Below are 25,624 nucleotides of genomic sequence, written 5' to 3'. Positions count from 1 at the left end.
CTTAATATTTAGAACAAAGTTACAAAAAGTGGTTGGTAACAAAAGCATTCAAAGAGGAGAGCCTGGCCTTGGAAAGGAAGAGGGCCTTTTTGCCTATGGGAAGAAGAATGAACACTTCTCTGAAACAAGAGCAAGGAAGTTGAGGGATCCTGAAAGGCTTGGAACAGAAAGCACTTGGAGATTTGAGGAGCAGAGGAATTTGATAAGGACAGGAAGAAAATCAGCAAGAGACAAATAAAAGGAATTCTAGCAGCAGTGAGGGCTTGGCTGGATTCTGAAACATACATGTGCAGAGATCCAATCAGCGTATTTGATAACTTTCTCCAAACAACCTCAGAAGCCTGGGAGGCTATGTACAGACAGAGAAAGCAAACTCTGAAAAAGGAGACCAAAAAAGTGACTTGCCGAAATTAAAATCACTCAGGTTAGCCGGGCTAAGACAAGTATTTTTAGTTCAGCACTCTCTTTTGACTATGCTGCCTCCTCTTTTGAACAAAATTTTTAAACAAAAATTTCCTAAGGCTGTTTAAGTTTAAAAGCTAATTGCCAGTTTTAAGGTTTTAAAGCCAAGCTATCAAAGCAATGTTATGATATACTTATTGAGTACTAAAGCAATAAAATTTGGACTTTTTACATATACAACGTCATCAGCTATGAAAAGTCAGGATTCATTAACAGACAAAACCCAGAATGCCACTTACCTGGCAGCTTCAGGAAAACCCATCTTGTACAGCGTGACAACCACAGCTCCTCCAATGCCTAAATTATGCTGCAGAGCAACCTTTGCACCAGGAACTTGCCTTTTTCCGGCTTCCCCTCTCAGCTGCCAGCAGAGTTCAGCGCACTGAGCCAGACCTAACAAATCGAACACAGAGCAATCAGATTCCATTGCGTTAGAAAGCTGCCCCAACCAGCTTTCTCAAGCCCACTTTTAAAGTCAAGAAAATGCATGCATAAATAACTTCTCTTAAAGGGCAAGAGGGTTTCTGCAGCTAGTTTTCCCCCTTCCTAAGTAATCTCCTTACTTACTTATTTTTACTTTATATAATTTATTTATTTTTTATAATTTACATCCACGTTAGTTAGCACATGGTGCAACAATGATTTCAGGAGTAGATTCCTTAATCTCCTTTTCCATTTAGCCCATTCCCCCTCCCACAACCCCACTAATCTCTGTATTTAGACAATACCCAGGCTTAAGAAATTCCATGAACTCTAACCTGTCATTTTTTGGCAATGTTGGAAAAGAAAACACTGAATATACGGTTCTCTAACCCAGGTAAAATGGCATAAAAATAATTTAATTTTACCATTTTTAATGTATCAAAAGAAAAAAAAATCTAAATTTGGGAGTTCACTTTCCCTAAAAAATTTAGCTAGTATGGGGAATTTTCCTATGATTCCCCCCAAACAGTTCTCAACAAGAATAGATTTTCATAAGAATAGCATTTTGTCCCCTGTATAATAAAATCAAAGGTTTTTAGACCTGGAAGGAATTTAATGATGTCAGATTGAGGAACTGTAAGATTAAATAATTTGTGAATGGTCACAAAGCAGGCTAATTCCAGAGTCAACTTTAGAATCCCTGTCTCCTGATTTATATTTGTTTGTCTTTCTAACAACCAGCAATTCAGGGATCCCTGAGTTAAGAAATGTTCTCACAGGATAGACTGGCTTCACCATCCCAGAGGCTGAGTTATATAGGTCCAACTATAACGTCTATTCATCCACCTACATCACCAATCACAACTACTGATTCCTCAGTACCTGTGACAATTTCCTACATAAAGCGGTTAAAAAAGAAAACCACAGGGGCATCTGGGTGGCTCAGTCAGTTGAGTGTCCAACTTCGGCTCAGGTCATCATCTCAGAGTTTTGTGAGTTTGGGCCCCACACTGGGCTCACTGCAGACAGTGCGGAGCCCACTTAGGATCCTCTGGCTCCCTCTCTCTCAAAAATAAATAAGCATGGAAGGAAGGAAGGAAGGAAGGAAGGAAGGAAGGAAGGAAGGAAGGAAGGGAGGAAGGAAGGAAGGAAGGAAGGAGGGAAGGGAGGGATGAAGGGAGGAAGGAAGGAAGGAAGGGATGAAGGGAGGGAGGGAGGGAGGAAGGGAGGAAGGGAGGGAGGGGGAGGAAGGAAGGGAGGGAGGGAGGAAGGAAGGAGGGAAAGGAGGGAGGAAGGGAGGAAGAAAGGAGGGAGGAAGGGAGGAAGGAAGGAGGGGAGGAAGGGAGGGAGGAACGGAGGGAGGGAGGGAGGAAGGAAGGAAGGAAGGAAGGAAGGAAGGAAGGAAGGAAGGAAGGAATTTAAAAAATAAATTAAAAAAGAAAAAGAAAACCATAAGCCCCAAACAGTGTCATTTAGACTGAGTTCCCAAACCCTGCTTAAGTCCTAATCTAACTGTAGTTTCAACCTCCCCCAGAAATGCAGTCTTAACCAGTCAGGAATTTTTTGATCAGTGCCACCGAGTCTGCCACCTGGGCCCTCTGCACCCCCTCAAAGATGAGGTAAAGCTGCATGATAAGACCCTTCGCTTTTCTTCTTAAGGGAAAGCAGTCTTGCCTGGAACAATCCTTTTCTTTTGCTAATAACTTTTTTGCCCCAGTCTCCTATAAAAACCTTCCATTTTGTACAACTCTTCAGAGCAACCCTCTACTTGCTAGATGGGATGCTGCCCAATTCATGAATCATTTAATAAAGCCTATCAGGTCTTTAAAATTTACTCAGTTGAATTTTTGTTATTTAACAAACCCTAAGTAGGAGAAATATAACTCCTACTTCTTATATCCAAGCAGTGTGTATATATTTACAAAATATATATCTTAAGCACTGTTTTAAAATAGGTAACTCCACAACCTATTAATGACTTTTTGAACTACGAACATTCTGAATATAATGAAGAAGATCAAAGTGAAACTTTGGGGCACTTAATTTTACTAGAAATCTGCCATATAGAAAGCTCAACCATTTAATGAATATGAAAAAGGCAAAAAATATTCACACTAGTCTTATATACACATGGGCAGGAAAATACAGCTAGTCTTCTTCACAAAATAATAAATATACATAGTTCACAATATTAGAGAAAATACTCAACCTCACCTGATTAAATAGAAAAATGCCATTTTTAACGAAATTGGTAAGGATTTTTTTTGTTTGTTTTGTTTTGTTTTTGGTAAGGATGTTTAAAGCATAATCCATATGCTGGGGAGACTAGCAAGACAGCCACCTCCATACAGTACTGGTGAAAGTTCAAATCAGTACAACCTTTTTGGAAAGTAATATACAAAATTAAGAGCCTTGAAAATACCTTGAAAACCATTCTATGGAAATAAGCACAGGTAAAGTTTTACACACAAAGCAATCTCTATCATACTGTAACAGTGAAAAACTAAATAATCTAGAAGTGAAAGAACTGAGGAATAGTTATGTAAATTATGAAGTATCTATATGATAAAGCACTATGTTTCTATTTTAACTGTTTAATGAAATGTCTAACAATTCAGGAAAATTACTATTATGATAGGTAATGTTCATAAAAAATGCAAGGAACCAATATTTGATGGGGTTTTGGAGTGATGGTGGGGTTTGGAGCTGATGGCCAAAAAAGAATTCTTGAAGACGTCTTTGGTGCAAAAAGGTGATTTTATTAAAGCATGGGGACAGGACCCGTGGGCAGAAAAAAGCTGCACTGGATTATATACTTATATACTTTCAGGTTGGGCAGGTCAGGGACAGCGTCTCCAAGGAATTTTGGAAGCAAGGTTTCCAGGACCTTGAGCGGCTAGCTGGTGTTAGGAAAACCATTTGTTACTGTTTAGTAAAACCTCAGTCCTGAGACCCTTCAGATGTGTATCAGAGGCCATATGCTTGGGGTATAATTGCCAACATATCCTTGGGGGTTAAAGATAAAAGAGGTTTGCAAAGGAATTTTTATGTGTTTAAGGAGATTCACAGGATTCTGGGGGGTCAGGATAATGTTAAGCCAAGATTCCCTTTTGCTCCTAGCAAAGTGTCATCACCGAGGCAGCTGAGCTCCTAGAGAAAGGTCACTCTGCTTGTTTCAAGGGCTTGTCAGTGGGCTCTAGGCAGTAAGGGAATTTAATTTTTCATTTGCCTTTGCTTCCAACATCACCATGGCAAGAACTTAAACCCCCACATCTCGATGAGGGCAATATTAGGGCTCCAGGAAACAGAGTCTAAGGTTTCTGGAGATTAGGCTATAAATAAATTTGCCTTTTTCTTATAGTTTAATAAGTTATCGTAAACTCAAGGAGACTCCTATCCTTCATGACTGTGATCTCTATCAGTCAACCATTTGCTTTCTTTCCTTTCCCCCGTTCTTGGGCAGCCAGCAGTGCATGAAGAATATCACACATATCCCACCTGGGGCAGGAGGTGCTATTAGCCCTCAGCTTGCCCCATGCTCCTTCATCATTACTGATCTACCCATTCATCCAACAAATACTTTATGGCCCATTATGTGCCAGACACTGCTTAAGGCTCAGAAGACCCAGCAAAAACAAGATAGGCATAGTCTTTTCCCTCAGGAAGCAGATATTCTTGAGATATAAAGATGCAGGCATTTACAATACAGTCTACATTGGGAGTAGCATTACATTAATGCTACCGTGGGGGTGGGGACTAAGGAGGTAGGCAAAAAGAGGGAGAGAGCTGGAGAAAGAGAAAAAGGTCTTGCCATTTAATTGCTTTCAATAAAAGGCGAGTGTTAGTAAGACAGCATACTGATTATTTGAGCTTTCCAGTTGTCTACTTTCAGAACAAACTGGCGTTTCTTACATTTCTAGAATCTGGATCTATAAAGGGTAGAAGTCAAAAGTTGGCCTCAGAGGGGCACCTGGGCGGCTCAGTCAATTAAGCATCTGACTTTGGCTCAGGCCATGATCTTATGGTTGGTGAGTTCAAGCCCTGAGTCAGACTCTGTGCTCACAGCTTGGAGTCTGGGGCCTGCTTTGGATTCTGTGTGTGTGTCTCTCACTCTACCCCTCCCTGGCTTGCTCTCTCTCTCTCTCTCTCTCAAAAATAAACAGACATTTAAAAAAAAAAAGACTAAAAACAAAAAATGTTGGTCTCAGAAATCCATTTGCCAAGAAGGCACAGCAGTTACAAAAGCATTAGCCTAGGACTCTAGTACCTATAGTCTGGTTGCTACTGAAAATAAACCATTCAAACATGTACCAATCACTCCAATAAACAGCTAATAAAGATAAGTACTAAGTCCAATGGAAAACCTCAGAGTGGAAAAACTACAGGGAAAAACATCTTGAGATACTACCTGAGTTCTTTTCTTTCTCCTGCTTCCTTGAACCCATCATTATTCCTTATACCATTAAGACAGTCAAGTACAAAGAAGTCATAATTCAGCTTCAGTTTACATTAGACACCTAAAGGCCTTAGCATAAACAACATAAAAAAGCGTGGTTTTCTATTATTGGAGCCTGGCTGAGAAAGAAAAGGCTTGCTGAGCTTCAAAGAGCAAAAAGCTTTAATGGACTCAGCATGCACTGAAAGATGTGTATTTATGTAAGAGCAGTTTTTCCCTTTAAAAGTAATCAATCTAGAATATAAAATATAGTTCAAAAAAAGTAATATAAAGAAATTTTTAGACACACAAAGCTGAAATATTTCATTACCATACTCAACACTGATGCTGTATAAATGTTAAAGTCCTTTAGCAGAAGGAAAATGGTAGCAGATAGAAAAAAAGATTCTACGTGAGGGAATGAAGAATACTCGAAGTGGTAACTACATGAGTAAATGGATAAGGTTTTCTTTTTAATTGTTTAAAACTCCTTATTTATTTATTTTTAATTTACATCCTTTTTAAATCTCTTTAAAAGATAATTGATTGTTTAAACAAAAATAATTTCCTATGGGGTTTATAATATATGTAAAAAATTTCACAACAGTATTATATGCCCTGAACAGGAGAAATGAAAATATACTATTGTAAGGTTTTTGTTTTTTACTATATGTTAAGTAGTATAATAGACTATGATAAGATAAAAATGAAATAGAGTCATAAAAAGTAATCCAAAAGAAGGCTGGAAAAAAAGGTAAGAGAAAATAAAGATTAGCAGGGACAAAGAGAACACAAATAACAAGACAGACTCAAACCTAACCATATTAATAATCACATAAAACATAAATAGTCGAAACACCCCAATTAAAGGCAGAGATTGTCAGAAGAAGAAAAGCAAGACTCAACTAAATCATGCTAATGTACTTTAAATATAAAGTCACTAAAGAAGGTATACAAATGGCAAATAAGCACTTTAAAAATGCTCAACATCATGAGCCATCAGGAAAATGTAAATTAAAACCACAAGGAGATGCCACTACACATTGGTTAGAATGACTAAATGTAAAGATTGACCATACAAAGTGCTGATGAACATGTGGAAGAACTAGAACTCTCCTACACTGCTATGGGAATATAAAATGGTATGACCACTTTGGAAGTCAGTTTGACCATTTCCTAAATGCCAAATTATGGGAAGATCCCAAATGTCCATCCAATGATGAATGGATAAAGAAGATGTGGTATATATACAATGCAATATTATTCAGCCATAAAAAAAGAATGAAAGTTTGCCATTTGTAACAACATGGATGGAACTAGAGAGTATAATGCTTAAGTGAAATAAGTCAGTCAGAGAAAGACAAATACCATAAGATTTCACTCATGTAGAACTTAAGAAACAAAACAATTGCTCATAGGGGAAAAAAAGAGAGAGGCAAACCAAGACACAGATTCTTAACTATGGAGAAAAAACTGATGGTTACCAGAGGGGAGGGGGGTAGAGGGATGGTTTAATTAGGTGATGGGGATTAAGGAGGGCACTTGTTGTGATGAGCACCTGGCGTTATACTGAAGTGTTGAGTCACTAAATTGTACTCCCAAAACTAATATTACATGTATGGCAACTAACTGGAACTTAAATAAAAACTTTTACAAAAAAGTTAAACACACACCCAGTATATGATCCAGTCATTCCATTCCTAGGCATTTACTCAAGAGAAACCAAATGTTCATAGAAAGATTTATACATGAATGTTCACAGTTCACAGCAGCTTTATTTGTAGTAGCGAAAAACTATAAACAACCTAAATACCCATCAACAATAAATTGTGATATATCTATACAATGAAATACTACTCAGCAATAAAATGGAATGAACTACTGATACATGCAAAAATATGGATACATCTCAGACAAAAAGAGAGTGCATACTATAGGGTTCCATTATATAAAACTACAGAAAATGCAATTACATTAATGCAATTAATCTACAGTGACAGAAAGCAGATCAATGGCTGCTTTGGGATGAGGGGTGAGGTGTAATGAGAAGGAGGGATTACACACACGTATATATGAAGAAACTTTTGGTTGATGGATATATTCACTATCTTGACTGTGGTAATGGTTTCACAGAACTTATTAAATTACACATTTTAATATGTTCAGTTGATTATATGTTGATTTTACCTCAATAAAGCTGTTAAAATAATAAAATAAAATATGAGATATGTAGGCCTGATCTTCCTTCTCTCTTCTTTTTACTTAGCAAGAACAATAAAAGCCAGGGCCTGCTCCTCCTACCTATCTCTACCTGCCAATAGGTATCAAGAGAAAACGCTCTCACTTGGGTTCCATTTCTCCTGGCACTGGAGAGTATTCATTATAGTCCAACAACTAAACTTACCTCTCCTCACACCTCAGTGGCAAAAGTCAAAATTCTAGGCAATGGGAATGAGGACAGGTGGCCTATAGGATAGGAAGAGAGGTAAAATAGATGCTCTGGTGAAAAGCTATTTAGGCTTTATTGACTTACTGACTTTTTAGAGTCAGTATTAGATTTAGCTCTTGCCAGTCATTGTCCTAGGATGTATTTCTTTTAGTGACCTCTTACAGGGTAAAAGAGGCAAGCCATAGTTTGAGTATGCTAGGTCCCCTGGCTCAAAGTCCATTTACTTTCATTTCGTTTTCACCTGAATCTTTAGAGCCTATGTTTATAATACCTATCAAGGTATTAAAACATGTAAAGAAAAATCACATGATAGAATAGTATGTGTACCATTAAAAACATCCAGAACAATGCAAATTCAGGAGGAGAAATAACTATATCACATTTGGATATCCAAGCATCTTAGGATTAGAAAGGATCTAAGAGGGGTGGCTCAGTCGGTTAAGCATTTGACTTCGACTCAGGTCATGATCTCACGGTTTGTGGGTTCGAGCCCTGCATCAGGCTCTGTGCTAACAGCTCAGAGCTTTAGATCCTGTCTCTCTCTCTCTCTCTCTCTCTCTCTCTCTCTCTGCAACCCCCCTCCCCCTGCCTGCACTCTGTCTCTCTCTGTCTCTCAAAAGTGAATAAATGTTAAAAAAAAAAAAAAAAAAAGAAAGAAGAAAGAAAGGCTCTAAGAGCTCATCACATCTAAGGCCCTAACAAATGAGCAATCCCCCCATGACATTCCCATCACGTTGTTAACTTGTATTTTTTGTGCATAGCCTGGACTGTAATTTCCTATATCGGCCCAAAGTCAAGCTTCCCATGAATTCTTCCTATTTTTTCCCATAGGAGACAAGTTTATCCCCTCTGCCCCATATGACCTTTCAGATATTAAAAGAACAATTAATTCAACCATCCCCTTTACATGTGCAAACTCTTGTACTGAGCACTGTTTGGGGTACAGAGACAAATGAAATATGGATTCTGCCTTTATAGGCTCTTAGTCAAATGGAGAGATTTTTCTTTAAAAGCCATAAATAATTACCATATGTACTATATAAGTATAAATGTCAAAAAAGAAGCACTGAGAAAGTGTCATGAGTTCAGAAAAGGGAAAGATTAATCCAATCTATGGAAAGGATGAAGAAATTAGGGAAAGTTTCATAAGGTAGCTAATACTTGAAATGGACCTTGATGATGGGCATTTCTCCTGAGGAAAAAGCTTTGTAGTGAAGGTAATGGTTAAGAGCTTAGACTCTAGAAATACATTGCCTGAGTTTGAATCCTAGCTTTACCACTAGTTTAGTGACTTTGGGCAAGTTACTCTGTGCTGTTATTTTCCACTTGATAAAATATAAAATGGACATGAGAATTAAATGAGGAATACTTAGAACAGTGCCCAGCACTTAGCGCTGCGTAAATGTTTGCTGCTGTTGTTATTCAGAAAACATCAAAGACAGAGCTTGCACAGGCGAGAAGGAATTAAAGACGTCTTGGAAAAGCAAACAGTTCAGGTTAATTTAAACATTTCTTCCCATTTCTGCATCTCCACATCCAAAACCCAGCTAGATATAAATGCTAGCACAGACCCTCGCCTATGGTAGGGAAGTAATAAATCTTCACCTTGCCATTTCTCTTTCCCTTTTTCTTCTCATAGTTCTGGTTTATTCTTTGCCTGAGTTTCTGTAGCAGGTGAATATTTACATTTCAATAATTCATCATCCCTATTCAGGCTTCCAATCAAGTCATCAACATCTGTAAGATCTATAAGTTTGCATAGTAACTATTTGCATTATCACATTATCTGCCACTTGTATACTTCAGGAGGACAATGTTTTCTTGTATATCCTAGCCCTAGATCCCAAACCCAGCTGTGCAGGAGAAGCTCTTAGCAGATCTTAAAAATATGTAAGTTGTTGGGCTCAACTAGACCTAGGAGAGAGAATTTCCAAGGGAAGGCAAGAGTATATATATTTTTAAAAGCTATAGGAGATTCTATATCAGTACCTCACATAGACACAATGTTTGAGAGTCAATTACTTACAGTACCTAATGATAAAGTCGGCACACAATAAGCATTTGTTGAACTTTCATGGACTAAAGATCAGGACCTAAAATCACGTTGAAGTCACAATGGAAAGGCACTAAATGCTAGGCTTAATTTAGTTTGGCACAAAAGGCCAAACTAAATAACCAACCTCCAGCTTCAAAACAACAATCCCTTGTAAGGAACTCTATCTCAAATCACTTTCATGCTCTTTCAGGAGATCACAGACATTAATATGCATGTTCAAAAATTGGAAATAGCTAATAAGCTAAAATGAAATTTTACTTATTCATTTTATCTATTTTTAAAGTTTATTTATTTTGAGAAAAAGAGAGAGAGAGAGAGAGAGAGAGAAAGTGGGGGAGGGACAGAGAGAAAGGTAAAGAGAGAATCCCAAGTAGGCTTTGTGCTGATAGCCAACATGGGGCTCGAACTCACAAACCATGAGATCATGACCTGAGCTGAAATCAAGAGTCAAATGCTTAACCAACTGAGCCACCCAGGCACCCCACTTATTCATTTTAAATAGCGTTCAGTAAGGGTTAATGCGATATATGTGAAAGCACATTAAAAACTAAAATAAAATATGAGAGGCGCCTGGGTGGCTCAGTTGGTTAAGCGGCTGACTTCTGTTCAGGTCATGAACTCATAGCTTGTGGATTCAAACCCCACATCGGGTTCTGTGCTGACAGAGCCTGGACCCTGCTTCAGATTCTGTGTCTCCCTCTCTCTCTGCCCCTCTCCCGCTTGTGCTTTGTCTCTCTCTGTCTCTCAAAAATAAATAAAAATGTAAAAATGTAAAAATAAATAAATAAATAAAATATGATACTATTATTTAGACACTAATAACTTAAAAATCTAAGTTTTAATGTGATTTTTCTAATTGAAAAATCTGAAAGGAATTCATGATTTTAAACTGACAGTAAATAAAATATTCACTTCAAATGCTTAAATTGGGGCGCCTGGGTGGCGCAGTCGGTTAAGCGTCCGACTTCAGCCAGGTCACGATCTCGCGGTCCGTGAGTTCGAGCCCCGCGTCGGGCTCTGGGCTGATGGCTCAGAGCCTGGAGCCTGTTTCCGGTTCTGTGTCTCCCTCTCTCTCTGCCCCTCCCCCGTTCATGCTCTGTCTCTCTCTGTCCCAAAAATAAATAAACGTTGAAAAAAAAAAATTAAAAAAAAAAAATGCTTAAATCTTTTTTTTTTTTTCTATTACAGGTCCTGTTATGGCAACTAGAATTTTTTTTTTTTTATGCAGATCTGGACAAGTTAAAATTGGAAACCATATCATGAAGCTTTGATTTTAAAGCTAATTCTCCAGTACTGAGTTTCGACCAAAGTAACAATATCTTACAACTAAACTAATACTATTTGTGGAAGAGAACCTTCCATCTTGCCCCACTCCATCATAAGTCAGTATGTTTTGGAAGCACTTGACCATTTTCTGATTCACTTAGAATCCTATTGCAATTTGTTATCCAAGTAACCAGGGCAAAAATATTTAAACTGCTCAGAGCCATCATCCTGATACATTACCCAGGAGTCTGAATTCTTTCTTGGGCTACAGCTAATGGCTCTGTATTTACTTAAGTATATCCAAATTCTCAATATGTAGCAGGTGAACATTTACACTTCAATAATTACTCATCCTTATTCAGGCTACCAATCAAGTTATCAAGATCTGTAAGTTTTTCCCCAAAAATGCTACCCCACCACTAACATTATTCCTAATTACTGATGATAACAGGAAAATTTTACCAACAGTGTAGACTAAAATATTGGAGAGGGTTTTCAAAGGATATTGTAGAAGGTATAACACTCTTTGAAGTATTTAAAAATTGAGTAAATTCTATCTTCCTGAGGTATTTTAGGTTACCTTTTAAGTGCTAGGGGAAAGAAGTAGATGACCTGTCAAGACTGACAACATTGTTTACATTTAATATTTTAAAATCCAGTGTTGCACACAAGATTATGAAAAAAAGAAGTACTCTCACATTCTGCTGTTGGGACTATACATTGGTATAATCTTTTTTGAAAAAAATTTGGCAATGTCTACCAATTTTTAATGATATACTATCCTTTGACATAGTGAGGCCATTGTTTTGGATTTATCCTGAGTATACACACAAAAGTGTACAAAGACACAAAGATGCTTATTGCAGCATTGTTTATAATAGCAAAATTGACATCACATATGTCTAGTAGGTATGCTAGGTAAATTTCTTATAATGAGAATACTGTGTAGGCATTAAAAAGAATAAAGAATATCTATAAATGATAATATAAAAAGATTTTAAGATGTAAGTAAATAAAGCTGTCTGCAATGTAGTAAATATACACATATAATACATACATAAAGAAAAGCTGTGGGATGCCTGGGTGGCTCAGTCCGTTAAGCACCCAATTCTTGATTTTGGCTCAGGTCATGGTTCATGGGATGGAGCCCATGGGATTCTCTCTCCCCTTGCTCTCTGTCCCTCCCCCACTCATGTGCATGCACTCTCTCTCTCTCTCTCTCTCTAAAAATACATAAGTAAACATTAAAAAAAAGAGAAAGGCTGCATACAGCCAAGATATGGAAACAATACACATGTCCACCTATAAATGAATGGATAAAGAAGATATGGTATGTAGATAGATAGATAGATGGATAGATAGATAGATACACACACACACACACACACACACACACACACACACACACACACACACACACAGAGTGGAATATTACCCAGGCATAAAACAGGATGAGATCTTGCCACTTGCAATAACATGGATGGACCTAGAAGGTACTATGCTAAGTGAAATAAGTCAGAGAAAGACAAATACCGTATGATTCTACTTATGTATGGAATCTGAAAAACAAAACAGACAAATGAATAAACAAAAAGCAGAGATGGATCCATAAATACTGAGAACAAATTGATGGTGCCAGAGGAAGGGGGTAGGGAGATGGGCTAAATGGGTCAAGGGGAGTGGAAGACAGGCTTCCAGTTATGAAATGAGTAAATCATGGGGATAAAAGATACAGCATAGGGAATATAGTCAATGGTATTGTAATAGCATTATAGGGTGACAGATGGTACCTATACTTGTGGTGAGCATAGCATAATGTGTAGACTTGTCCAACCACTATGTGGTACTCCTGAAATTAATGTAACATAATGTGTCAAGTATACTTCAATAACAAAAAAAGAAAGACTGTATAAACACACATTTAAATATGCACTTGTATAAGCACAACAATTTGAGGGAGAATATCAAAAAAACTGTAAAAGAGGTTGACTCTGAAAAATAGAACTAAGGGTAAGAAGAAAGAGAAAGACATGCTAAATGTTAAAATTTGTCATCCCATTATAATATTACAAACCATGACAACCCTTTAGAGAACTATTTGGCAGCTTCTTATAAAGTTAAACATACATCTGCCCTCTGACTGAGCAATTTTACTCTGGGTTATTAACCCAAGAGAAATGCAAAAGGTGTGTCCACAAATAGACTTGTACAAAAATGTTCATAGCATCCTTATTTATAATGCCCTCAAGCAGGAAAAAACTCAAACATCCATCAACAGGAGAATGGATAAACAAACTGGTATATGGACTACAATTTAGCAATAAAAAAGAATGAACTACTGATACAGGAAAAATCTGGATCAGTCTTAGCCTGATTGAGGAGGAAGAGTTTGGAGAATGGGGAAGATGTTTGAGGGAAGTCAAGGTCCATCTATGTTGTAGCATCTGCCAATACTTAATTTGTGGCATAAGTATATTCTATTGCATGAATATAACACATTTTGTTTATTCATTCATCAGATGATGATCAACATCTAGGTTATTTTCACCTTTTTGGCTATTATAAATAATGCTGCTATAAACAATTGTGTTTTTGTGACAACTGTGTATTTTATTATATGAAAATTATACCTCAATTTTAAGATATAGTATGGAGTGAAAAATCATATTGTTACTACAAAGCATGACTTCTGAGTGTTTCAGTGAATAGCAGAACAAAACAAATTAATTATAATGGCAAACAAATTAATTATAATAAAAATATGTTCCTTCAGAGGAGAAAAAAGTTATGTGTCAATAAAAACAGTTAGCCTGAGGGGCACCTGGGTAACTCAGTTGGTTAAATTCTGACTCTTGATTTCAGTCCAGGTCATGATCTCACAGTTCATGGGTTCAAGCCCCACATTGGGCTCTATGCTGACAAGGTGGAGCCTGCTTGGGATTCTCTATCTCCCTCTGTCTCTGCTCTTCCCCCGCCCAAAAAATAAATAAACATTTTTTAAAAACCCACACAATTAACCTGAAATGTCACATTCATCTCTGGGGTGAAAAAAGTTAAAAAAAAAAAAAAAAAGAAAAAGGAGTTTTTTTTTAATATGAGAGTGAGGAAGCTGTCTGAAAGGAGAATTTAAATCACTGTCTCTATTGCAAACTGCTACTTTTTGTCTTTTTAAAAATTTAGTTCCAGTATAGTTAACACATAGTGTTGTATTAGTTAGAAGTATACAATATAATGATTCAATAATTCTATACATTACTCAATGCTCATCAATATTATTTTACTCTTGCCACACCTGGGTGGCTCAATCAGTTAAGCGTCTGACTCTTGAGTTTGACTCAGGTCATGATCTCACAATTTGTGAGCCCCACTATCAGTGCAGAGCCTGCTTCAGATTCTCTCTCTCCCTCTCTCTCTCTGCCCCTCCCCTGCTCATTGTCTCCCTCTCTCCTCTCTCTCAAAATAAACTTAAAAAAAAAAAAAAAAGATTACTCTTAATCCCCTTCACCTGTTTTACCCCCCACCCCCCACCCCACCTACCCTTTGGTAACCATCTGTTTGTTCTCTATAGTTAGATTCTCCTTTTGGTCTTTTTATTTGTTCATTTGTTTTTTTCTTAAATTCAACATGAGTGAAATTATATGGTATTTGTCTTTCTCTGACTTATTTCACTTAGCAGTATGCCCTATAGATCCACCTATGCTGTTGCAAATGGCAAGGTTTCATTTTTTTTATGTCTGAGTAATAATCCATTATATATAGTACATCTTTATCCATTCATCTATTGATGGACACTTGGGCTGCTTCCATAATTTAGCTATTGTAAAAAAAAAAGCTGCAATTTATATAGGGATGCATTTATCTTTTCAAGTTAGCGTTTCAGTTTCCTGTAGGCAGCATGTAGATGGTCTTGCTTTCTTATCCATTCCATCACCTTGTGTCTTTTCATTGGAGTGTTTAGTCCATTTACATTTAAAGTAATTATTTATAGGTATATACTTATTGTCATTTTGTTACTTGTTTTATGTTTGTTTTTGTAGTTCTTCTCTGTTCCTTTCTTCTCTTGCTCTCTTCTCTCACGGTTTGCTGGCTTTAGTGATATACTCGGATTCTTTTCTATTTATTTTTTGCATTATGTAATGCAAAAACTGGTTTTTGATTTGTGGTTACTATTAGGTTTATATGTAACATTTTATGCATACAACGGATTCTTTTCTATTTATTTTTTGCATTATGTAATGCAAAAACTGGTTTTTGATTTGTGGTTACTATTAGGTTTATATGTAACATTTTATGCATACAACGGTGCATGTTCAGTTGATAATCACTTAAGTTTGAACCTATTATTTACTCTCCTCCCCAACCCCATATTTTAGGTATAGGGTGTCATAATTTACATCCTTTATTCTGTGAATCTCTTGACTTATTTTTATAGGTATACTTATTTTTACTGCTTTTGTGCTTCCTACTTTTCTTACTCCTACTTATGATCTTTCCTTTCTACTCAAAGAGTCCCCTTTAACGTTTCTTATAGGGCTGGTTTAGTGGTCATGAACTCCTTTAACTTGTGTTTGTCTGGAAAACTCTTTATCTCTCCTATTCTGAAAGACGGCCTTGCTGAATAGAATATTCTTGGTTGCAGGTTTTCTTTTTTTTTTAAGCACTTTGAATATATCATGCCATTTCCCTCTGGCCTGCAAAGTTTCAGCTAAAAAATCAGCTAACAGCCTTATAGGATTTCCCCTGTATGTAATGGTTTTCTTTTTTCTTTTTTTTTTTTTTTAACGTTTTTATTTATTTTTGAGACAGAGAGAGACAGAGCATGAACGGGGAAGGGGCAGAGAGGGAGGGAGACACAGAATTCGAAGCAGGCTCCAGGCTCTGAGGCATCAGCCCAGAGCCTGACATGAAGCTCGAACTCACGGACCACGAGATCGTGACCTGAGTTGAAGTCGGACGCTCAACCAACTGAGCCACCCAGGTGCCCCTGGTTTTCTTTTTTCTTCATGCTTTTAAAATTATCTCTTTCTGTATCACTACTTTTTGTATTTTAATTACTACATGTCTTGATGTGGACCCCCTTGGGTTGATTTTGTTGGGGACTCTCTGTGCTTCCTGGGTCTGGATTTCCGTTTCCTTTCCCAGATTTGTTAAGTTTTCAGCTATTATTTCTTCAAATACATTTTCTGCCCCATCTTCTCTCTCTTCTCCATCTGGGATCCCTAGCATGCAAATGTTATTATGCTTGATGGAGTCACTGAGTTCCCTATTTTCATTTAGTATTATTATTTTTTCTCTCTCCTGTTCAGCTTGATTGCTTTCCATTACTCTGTACTCCAGGTTGCTAATCCATTCTTCTGCCTCCTTTAGTCTACTGTTGATTCCATCTAGTGTATTTTTAATTTCAGTTATTGAGTTATTCATCTCTGATTGGTTCTTTTTTTTTGTTTTCCATCTCTGTTGAGGGTCTCACTGAGGTCCTTCACTCTTTTCCCAAGTCCAGTGAGTATTTTTATGACCATTACTTTAATTCTCTATCAGGCATACCACTTATTTATCTCTGTTTTATTTAGCTCTCTTACTGTGCTTTTATCTTGTTCTTTCATTTGGGACATATTCTTTTGTCTCCTTATTTTGTCTACCCCTCTGTGAGCGTCTATGTGTTAGGAAAGTCAACTATGTCTCCTGCTCTTGAAAGTAGTAGCCTTATGAAGAAGAGGTCCTGTAGTGCCCTGCAATGCAATGTCCCCTGTTCACCCGAACCTGGCACTTCAGGGGTGCCTTTTATGTGTGTTGCTTGCATCCTACTATGGTGCCTGAGCTGCTTTTGCCTTCAGTCCCATCCTCTGCAATGGCTCTCTTTGCCTGTTGCAGACAGTGTTTGGTCCCTGTGTTGTTAGTGGGCCAGTTTGGGGCTGCCTTGGGCTTGAGTAAGTCAGATCAGGCATTTGCTAGAGATGCAGTAACAACAAACAGCAGAGCATTGGCACTTTTCCTGTGTTGTCCCCTGAGAAGCTTTCATTGGTGAGCAGGGACTATAGTGAGACCAGGTATATGCCCCCAGCCCACTGCTGCAACTGCAGCTGGATTGGTATATGTGGGTATCTTCCCTTCTCTCCAGGGCAAGAGTCACTTTGGAGTGGTGCCAACCCCTCTTGGGGATGCTTGCACACTGCCAGGCTTGTGGCACTGCTTTGTGTTGACTCCAGCCAAAAGTATATGGGAAGAGGCTGGTCCACAGGAGAATGTGGGGGCAGGGCATGCAGTGGCAGCAAAGTCTGTGCTGGTCCACTGCAGGAGGGGACCTGCAACTGCCCGGTAAAACTCCTACAGATGCCAGCCAGGTTGCAGGGGGTAGACCTGTGGAGGCTGGGCATGCTGTTAGCAAGCTAGGTGGAAAGTGTTGGCACTGTGCTGTTTCCCATATATGTCCATGTGTCTAGGCTGGGGGTAGGAGAGGGAAATGGCACCTGCTAGCTCTTTTGTTCTTGGAGAAGTCTCCCAAAGATCCCTGCCCTTCTAGTACATGTTCTGAGATGAGTATATAAATCTCCCTCCTATATACCCCAGATTTTTTTCAGACCACTGTTTCTATGCTGTATCTCCACGGGTATGTATGTTGTGCTATTTCTATAAGGGCAGGGACTCAGTTTGCCATGACCAACCCAGTTCTCCCAGAGCGGAGCCCACTGATTTTTAAAATTCCAGCCCTGATAATTGTAAGAACTTGAAAATTTTGACCCCTCTGGTTTTCACAACCAAATGTTATGGGGATTTGTCTTCACCATGCAGGAGTCCCATGCCTGAGGTGCCTGGTACAAAGGTCTGTTTCTCTCTCCTCTCTGCACCTGCAGTGTCCCTCCCTCCTGTAGACAGTCCTGCACATCTGTTTAGCTTCCAAACACATCTGCCCACTTCCTATGCTCTTCAATGTGGCCTCTTCTCTATGTTTAGCTGTGGAGAGTGTGTTCTGTCATTCTTCAAGTCATTTTCTGGGTTATTTACACCAAGGTAGGTGTTATCTACTTGTATCCATGGGACAAAGTGAACTTAGGGTCTTTCTACTTCACCATCTTTCCCAGAAGTGCAAACTACAACTCTATGGGGCTTCAATGACCATACCACGGAAATATTTATTATCACTCAGACTTCTTCATGTCCCATTAGCAAAAAGTCAACATTGACGTATGACCTACCTCTTTGGAGGGATAAAGGAAAGAGTTTAGTCTAATTACTAAAGGCAGAAAAGTAGTTTAAAAATGTCTGTGTAGTACTGGGTAAAATAATTATATAGAGAAATTAATGCCTTGAGGCTGTCATACTAGAAGAAAAATTACTTTCTCTACAAATTAAAGAATGTTGTTCTCCTGAAATAGTTATACATTTTCCATGTTGTGATACAAACAATGACTTTATTACCAACTACAAACAGTTACCTAGATCCAATATGGCATCCTTTTACAGAAATTGTAGGAGGAGAATACTAGCAGTTATTGTTTTTCTACCCCATTTTGGGAATTGTGCTATATACTTCACATATACATATTTCCTAATTTAATCCACAGAACAACTCTGTAAGGTAGATATAGGTTGTTTATTTATTCCCATTTTACATATTAAAAACAACAAAAACTAGGAGCAACAAAGCTGTATACTGAAAAGAATGAAGAGGCTAAGATCAAATCCAAGACTTCAGTCATACAGAACACACCCCTACAACATCAACCTTTCCATTCACAGCCACTGCTCCTAAAAGTTAATCTGCACTATTGTTGCTACTTTCTCACTTCTATTTATTTCTGCATTCCCATGTGTTTCTAGCAAAACATTTCAATAAAATTGTTCCAGTACTTCCAACGGCTTGATAATAGTGAAATCCAAAGGACACTTTTCACTCTATCAATTTAACTTTTCTGGCCTGATGACTTAACTTTTCTGGCCTGACATTCCTCCCTTGAATAACTGACCATATATTCTTATTATTCTTAAATGTATCTTCCTCTCCACCTATACCTTTAATTTTTATATCTCCTAGGGTTTTATTCTTGATCTTTGTGCTGGATTTGCCAACATGGTATTCCAAATAGTATTTTCTCTGGTTAAGAAGCTCATTTAATAGCCTCAATAAATGAATACAGGGATGAACACCTATTCACAGCATTCATTGGGCTTACAATGTAGTCTATCACCCTGAAGCAGCTGATCTGATAGTATAATGTAAAAGCCTTCTGAAGACTCTATAATGGTACCAGCAGCACTTTGTAGTGCTGGAGTCACACCCTCCAAAATGTGGAACATGTTTTGAATTAGTGGTGCTATTTCTCTATAGTCACTACAAAAAGGATCAAAAGATGGAAAAGGGAGTAGCTCCTCTCACTGTTATCCCTAATAATCTACTAGGAAAATTTTGTCATTCCTGAAACTTTGGGTTCTGCTAGTTTAGCAGTCTTAGATACAACAATAGTTCCATTGACCTGAAAGCTAAGCTCACCACCTGGTTTCTGGTGTTGTATACATTTGACAAATGTATAATCACATGTAGCTGCCACTGTAGTATCACACAGAACAGTCTCATGCCTTTTTCCTCTATGCCGTATACCTTCTTCCTTCCCTCTCCTCTAACACATGATCCTTCTACTACTTCCATAGTTTTACCTTTTCCAGAATGTTATACATTCGGAATCATATGAGTATGTAGCCTTTTCAGATCAGCTTCTTTCACCTAAGTAATATGCACATAAGGTTCCTCCATGTCTTTTCAATACTTGATAGCTAATATTTTGTTAGCAATGACTAATATTCTATTGTCTGGATGCACCATCATTTATGTATTCATTCACCTTCTGAAGGACATTTTGGTTGCTTCTAAGTTTTGGCAATTTAAATAAAGCTGCTATAAACATCCATGTGCAGATTTTTATGTGGACATAAGTTTTCAACTCATGTGGGTGAATGTCAATGAGCACAACTCCTGAATTGTATGGTGGAGGATGTTTCATTTTTTTTATTAAGTTTTTAATTTTACTCCATTATAGTTAACATGCAGTGTTATATTAGTTTCAGGTGCACAGTATAGCGATTCAACAATTCTACACATTACTCAGTGCTCATGATAAGTGTAGGGAATATTTCATTTTGTAAAAACTTGCCAGCATTTGGTGTTGTCACCATTTTGGATCCGGGACATTCTAATAGGTATGTAATGGTATCCTATGGTTTTAATTTGCAATTCCCTAATGACATATGATGTTAAAGATCTTTCCACATGCTTATTTGACACTCTATATCTTCTTTGGTGAAGTGTCTGTTTGGGTCTTTTGCCCAATTTTTAATCATATTGTTCATTTTCTTATTATTTACTTTATAAGAATTCTTTGTATCTTTTAGATAATAGTCCTTTAGCAGATAGGTCTTTTGCAAATATTTTCTCTCAGTCTGGTTTATTTTCTCATTCTCTTAAAATTTTGTCTTTTTTAATCCCTCTATTTCTCCATTATTTCCTTCTTGTGTATTAAATATGTATTTTCTAGTATACCATTTTCATTCTTTGTCATTTTACTATATATTTTTTCACTATCTTTCCCATATGTTTTTTCTTAACATTTATTTATTTTTGAGAGACAGAAAGAGAGCAAAGCAGGGGAGGGGCAGAGAGAGAGGGAGACACAGAATCCGAAGCAGGCTCCAGGCTCTGAACTGTCAGTACAGAGTCCAATGCAGGGCTTGAACCCACGAAGGATGAAATCATAACCTAAGCTGAAGTTGGACACTTAACCAACTAAGCCACCCAGGCAGCGCTCTTTCCTATATGTTTGAAAGCTATTTTTTAGTGGTTACTCTAGGAATTACAATTAACATCTTAATTTATACCAACCTAGTTTGAATTAATACCAACATAATTTCTTTTTTTTTTTAATGTTTATTTTTTTTGAGAGAGAGAGATAGAGAATGAATGTAGGAGAGGCAGAGAGAGAGGGAGACACAGAATCCGAAGCAGGTTCCAGGCTCTGAGCTGTAAGCACAGAGCCAGACACAGGGCTCAAACTCATGAACTGTGAGATCATGACCTGAGCCCAAGTCAGACGCTTAACTGGCTAACCCACCCAGGTGCCCCTCCAACTTAACTTCAATAGTATGCAAAAATGGTCAGCTATGTTATCTCCACCCTCCTTTGTGTTGTCACTGTCATACAAATAACATTTTTATGCATTGTATGTCTATCAACTCAGATTATTGCTTCATGTAGCTGGACAGGAGGGGAGAAACATGCCAAAATAATGTACTGCTATTGTCTTTATATTTACAAATACACCTACTACTAATGCTACTACTAATGCTCTGTATTTCTTCATATGCTCTTTATTCCACTGTCTAGTGTTTTCTTTTTTTTTTTTTTTCTTTCTCATTTTGCTATGGGTTTATTCCTGCTGTTAATTTTTTTTTTATTTTTTAAATTTATGTCCAAGTTAGTTAGCATATAGGGCAACAGTGATTTCAGGAGTAGATTCCTTAATGCCCCTTACCCATTTAGCCCATCCCCCTCCTACAACCCCTCTAGTAACCCTCTGTTTGCTCTCCATATTTAAGAGTCTCTTATGTTTTGTCCCCCTCCCTGTTTTTATATTATTTTTGCTTCCCTTCTCTTATGTTCATCTGTTCTGTGTCTTAAAGTCCTCATATGAGTGAATTCATATGATACTTATCTTTCTCTGACTAATTTTGCTTCACATAATACCCTCTAGTTCCTATCCACATAGTTGCAAATGGCAAGATTTCATTCTTTCTGATTGCTGAGTAATACTCTATTGTATAGATATACCACATCTTCTATATCCATTCATCCATTGATGGACATTTGGGCTCTTTCCATACTTTGGCTATTGTTGATAGTGCTGCTATAAACATTGGGGTGCATGTGTCCCTTCGAAACAGCATAGCTATATCCTTTGGATAAATACTTAGTAGTTCAACTGCTGGGTTGTAGGGTAGTTCTACTTTTAATTTTTTTTAATTTTTTAATGTTTATTTATTTTTGAAGGAGAGAGAGACAGAATGTGAGTGGGGGAGGGGCAGAGAGAGTGAGGCACAGAATCTGAAGCAGGTTCCAGGCTCTAAGCTGTCAGCACAAAGCCTGACGCGGGGCTCGAACATACAAACTGCAAGACCATGACCTGAGCTGAAGTCAGCTGCATAGCCAGCGGAGCCACCCAGGCGCCCCTCTATTTTTAATTTTTTGAGGAACCTCCATACTGTGTCCCAGAGTATGGGACCAGTTTGCATTCCCACCAGCAGTGCAAAAGAGATCCTCTCTCTCCACATCCTCGCCAACATCTGTTGTTGCCTGAGTTGTTAATGTTAACCATTCTGACATGTGTGAGGTGGTATCTCATTGTGGTTTTGATTTGTATTTTCCTGATGATAAGTGAAGTTGAACAGTTTTTCATGTGTCGGTTGGCATCTGGATGTCTTCTTTGGAGAAGTGTCTATTCATGTCTTTTGCCCATTTCTTCACTGGATTATTTTTTGGATTTTTTGGGTGTGGAGTTTGATAAGTTCTTTATAGATTTTGGATACTAACCCTTTATCTGATATGTCATTTGCAAACATCTTCTCCCATTCTGTCGGCTGCCTTTTAGTTTTGCTGATTGTTTCCTTCGCTGTGAAGAAGCTTTTTATTTTTATGAGGTCCAATAGTTCATTTTTGTTTTTGTTTCCCTTGCCTCCAGAGATATGTTGAGTAAGAAATTGCTGGGGCCAAGATCAAAGAGGTTTTGCCTGCTTTCTCCTCGAGGATTTTGATGGCTTCCTGTTTTACATTGAGGTTTTTCATCCATTTTGAGTTTATTTTTGTGTATGGTGTAAGAAAGTGGTCCAGGTTCATTTTTCTGCATGTCACTTTCCAGTTTTCCCAGCACCACTTGCTGAAGAGACTGTCTTTATTCCATTGGATATTCTTTCCTGCTTTGTGAAAGATAGTTGGCCATATGTTTGTGGGTCCATTTCTGGGTTCTCTATTCTGTTCCATTGATCTGAGTGTCTGTTTTTGTGCCAGTACCAAACTGTCTTGATGATTACAGCTTTATAATGCAGCTTGAAATCCAGGACTGTGATGCCTCCTGCTTTGGTCTTCTTTTTCAAGATTGCTTTGATTATTCAGGGTCTTTTCTGGTTCCATACAAATTTTAGAATTGTTTGCTCTAGCTCTGTGAAGAATGCTGGTGTTATTTTGATAGGGATTACATTGACTATGTAGATTGCTTTGGGTAGTATTGACATTTTAATAATATTTGTTCTTCCAACCTAGGAGCATGGAACATTTTTCCATTTGTTTTTCATTTGTTTCTTCTTCAATTTCTTTCATAAAATTTCTATAGTTTTCAGTGTATAGATATTTCACCTCTTTGGTTAGATTTATTCCTAGGCATTTTATGGTTTTTGGCACAATTGTAAATGGGATCAATTCCTTGATTTCTCTTTCTGTTGATTCATTGTTGGTGTATAGGAATGCAACCGATTTCTGTGCATTGATTTTATATCCTGAAATTTTGCTGAATGCATGAATCAGTTCTAGCAGTTTTTTGGTGGAATCTTTTGGGTTTTCCATTTGGGTATCATGTCATCTGCAAAGAGTGAATGTTTGACCTCCTCCTGGCCAATTTGGATGCCTTTATATCTTTGTGTTGTCTGATGGCTGAGGCTAAGACTTCTAATACTTTGTTGAATAACAGTGGCGAGAGTAGACACCCCTGTCTTGTTCCTGACCTTAGGGGGAAAGCTCTCAGTTTTCCCCACTGAGGATGATATTAGTGTTGGGTCTTTCCTATATGGCTTTTATGATCTCAAGGTATGATCCTTCTATCCCTACTTTCTCGAGGGTTTTTATCAAGAAAGGATGCTGTATTTTGTCAAATGCTTTCTCTGCATCTATTGAGAGGATCATATGATTCTTGTCCTTTCTTTTATTGATGTGATGAATCACATTGATTGTTTTGCGAATATTAAACCAGTCCTGCATCCCAGGTATAAATCCCACTTGGTCGTGGTGAATAATTTTTTTAATGTATTGTTGGATCCAGTTGGCTAATATCTTGAGGATTTTTGCATCCATGTTCATCAGGGAAATTGGTCTATAGTTCTTTTTAGTGGGGTCTTTGTCTGGTTTTGCAATCAAGGTAATGCTGGCTTCATAGAAAGAGTTTTGAAATTTTCCTTCCATTTTTATTTTTTGGAACAGCTTCAAGAGAATAGGTGTTAACTCTTCCTTAAATCTTTGGTAGAATTCCCCGGGGAAAGCCATCTGGCCCTGGGCTCTTGTTTTTTGGGAGATTTTTGATTACTAATCCAATTTCTTTACTGGTTATGGGTGTGTTCAAACTTTCTATTTCTTCCTGTTTCAGTTTTGGTAGTGTATATGTTTCTAGGAATTTGTCCATTTCTTCCAGATTGCCCATTTTACTGGTGTATAATTGCTCAGAGTATTTTCTTATTATTGTTTTTATTTCTGCTGTGTTGGTTGTGATTTCTCCTGTTTCATTCTTGATTTTATTTATTTGGGTCCTTTCCTTTTTCTTTTTGATCAAACTGGCTAGGGGTTTATCAATTTTGTTAATTCTTTCAAAGAACCAGCTTCTGGTTTCATTGATCTGTTCTACTGGGGTTTTTTTTGTTTGTTTGTTTGTTTGTTTTGGTTTCAATAGCATTAATTTCTGCTCTAATCTTTATTATTTCCTGTCTTCTGCTGGTTTTGGGTTTTATTTGCTCATCTTTTCCCAGCTCTTTAAGGTGTAAGGTTAGGTTGTGTATCTGAGACCTTTCTTCCTTCTTTAGGAAGGCCTGGATTGCTGTATATAGTGTTCTTTCATTTCACTATCTCTTTATAAAGGATTTCTTATAGGAGAGGTCTAGTGATAAATTCTCTCAATTTTTGTTTATCTGGGAATGTCCTCATTTCTCCTTCATTTTTATTTATTTATTTATTTTTAATATTTATAGAGACAGAGTACGCACCCACATGCACACACATGTGCATGTGCTAGTCGGGGAGGGGCAGAGAGAGACAGAGAGAGAGAATTCCAAGCAGGCTCCATGCTGTCAGCACTGAGCCTGACATGGGGCTCGATCCCATGAACCATGAGATTATGACCTAAACTGAAATTAAGAGTCCGTTGCTCAACTGCCTGAGCCACCCAGTGCCCCCTCCTTCATTTTTAAAGGGTAGTTTCGGGCGCCTGGGTGGCGCAGTCGGTTAAGCGTCCGACTTCAGCCAGGTCACGATCTCGCGGTCCGTGAGTTCGAGCCCCGCGTCGGGCTCTGGGCTGATGGCTCAGAGCCTGGAGCCTGTTTCCGATTCTGTGTCTCCCTCTCTCTCTGCCCCTCCCCTGTTCATGCTCTGTCTCTCTCTGTCCCAAAAAAAATAAATGTTGAAAAAATAAATAAATAAATAAAGGGTAGTTTCACTGAATACAGAATTGTTCCTTAGCACTTTCTTTCATCACACTGCTTCAATAGTTTCTGAAACAAAATCAGCTGTTAAGCC

The 25,624-nt window shown here is 37.8% G+C and overlaps 1 protein-coding gene across 2 annotated transcripts in view; it reads right to left on the bottom strand.

Annotated features, from left to right (window-relative positions):
- The window catches only part of SCP2 (sterol carrier protein 2), a 127,623-nt gene that overhangs the window by 37,644 nt on the left and 64,355 nt on the right, over positions 1 to 25,624 (bottom strand). For both annotated transcript variants that reach the window (XM_045477441.1, XM_045477442.1), the window contains exon 12: positions 702 to 855. In XM_045477441.1, coding sequence (XP_045333397.1) covers positions 702 to 855 — 154 coding nt within the window. The remainder of the gene's footprint in view (positions 1 to 701; positions 856 to 25,624) is intronic.

Source organism: Leopardus geoffroyi, chromosome C1 (genome assembly GCF_018350155.1).
Source record: "Leopardus geoffroyi isolate Oge1 chromosome C1, O.geoffroyi_Oge1_pat1.0, whole genome shotgun sequence".
Taxonomy (NCBI): Eukaryota; Metazoa; Chordata; class Mammalia; order Carnivora; family Felidae; genus Leopardus; species Leopardus geoffroyi.
The sequence above is the reverse complement of the archived record's forward strand: the minus strand, read 5'-3'. Positions and strand labels throughout refer to the sequence as shown.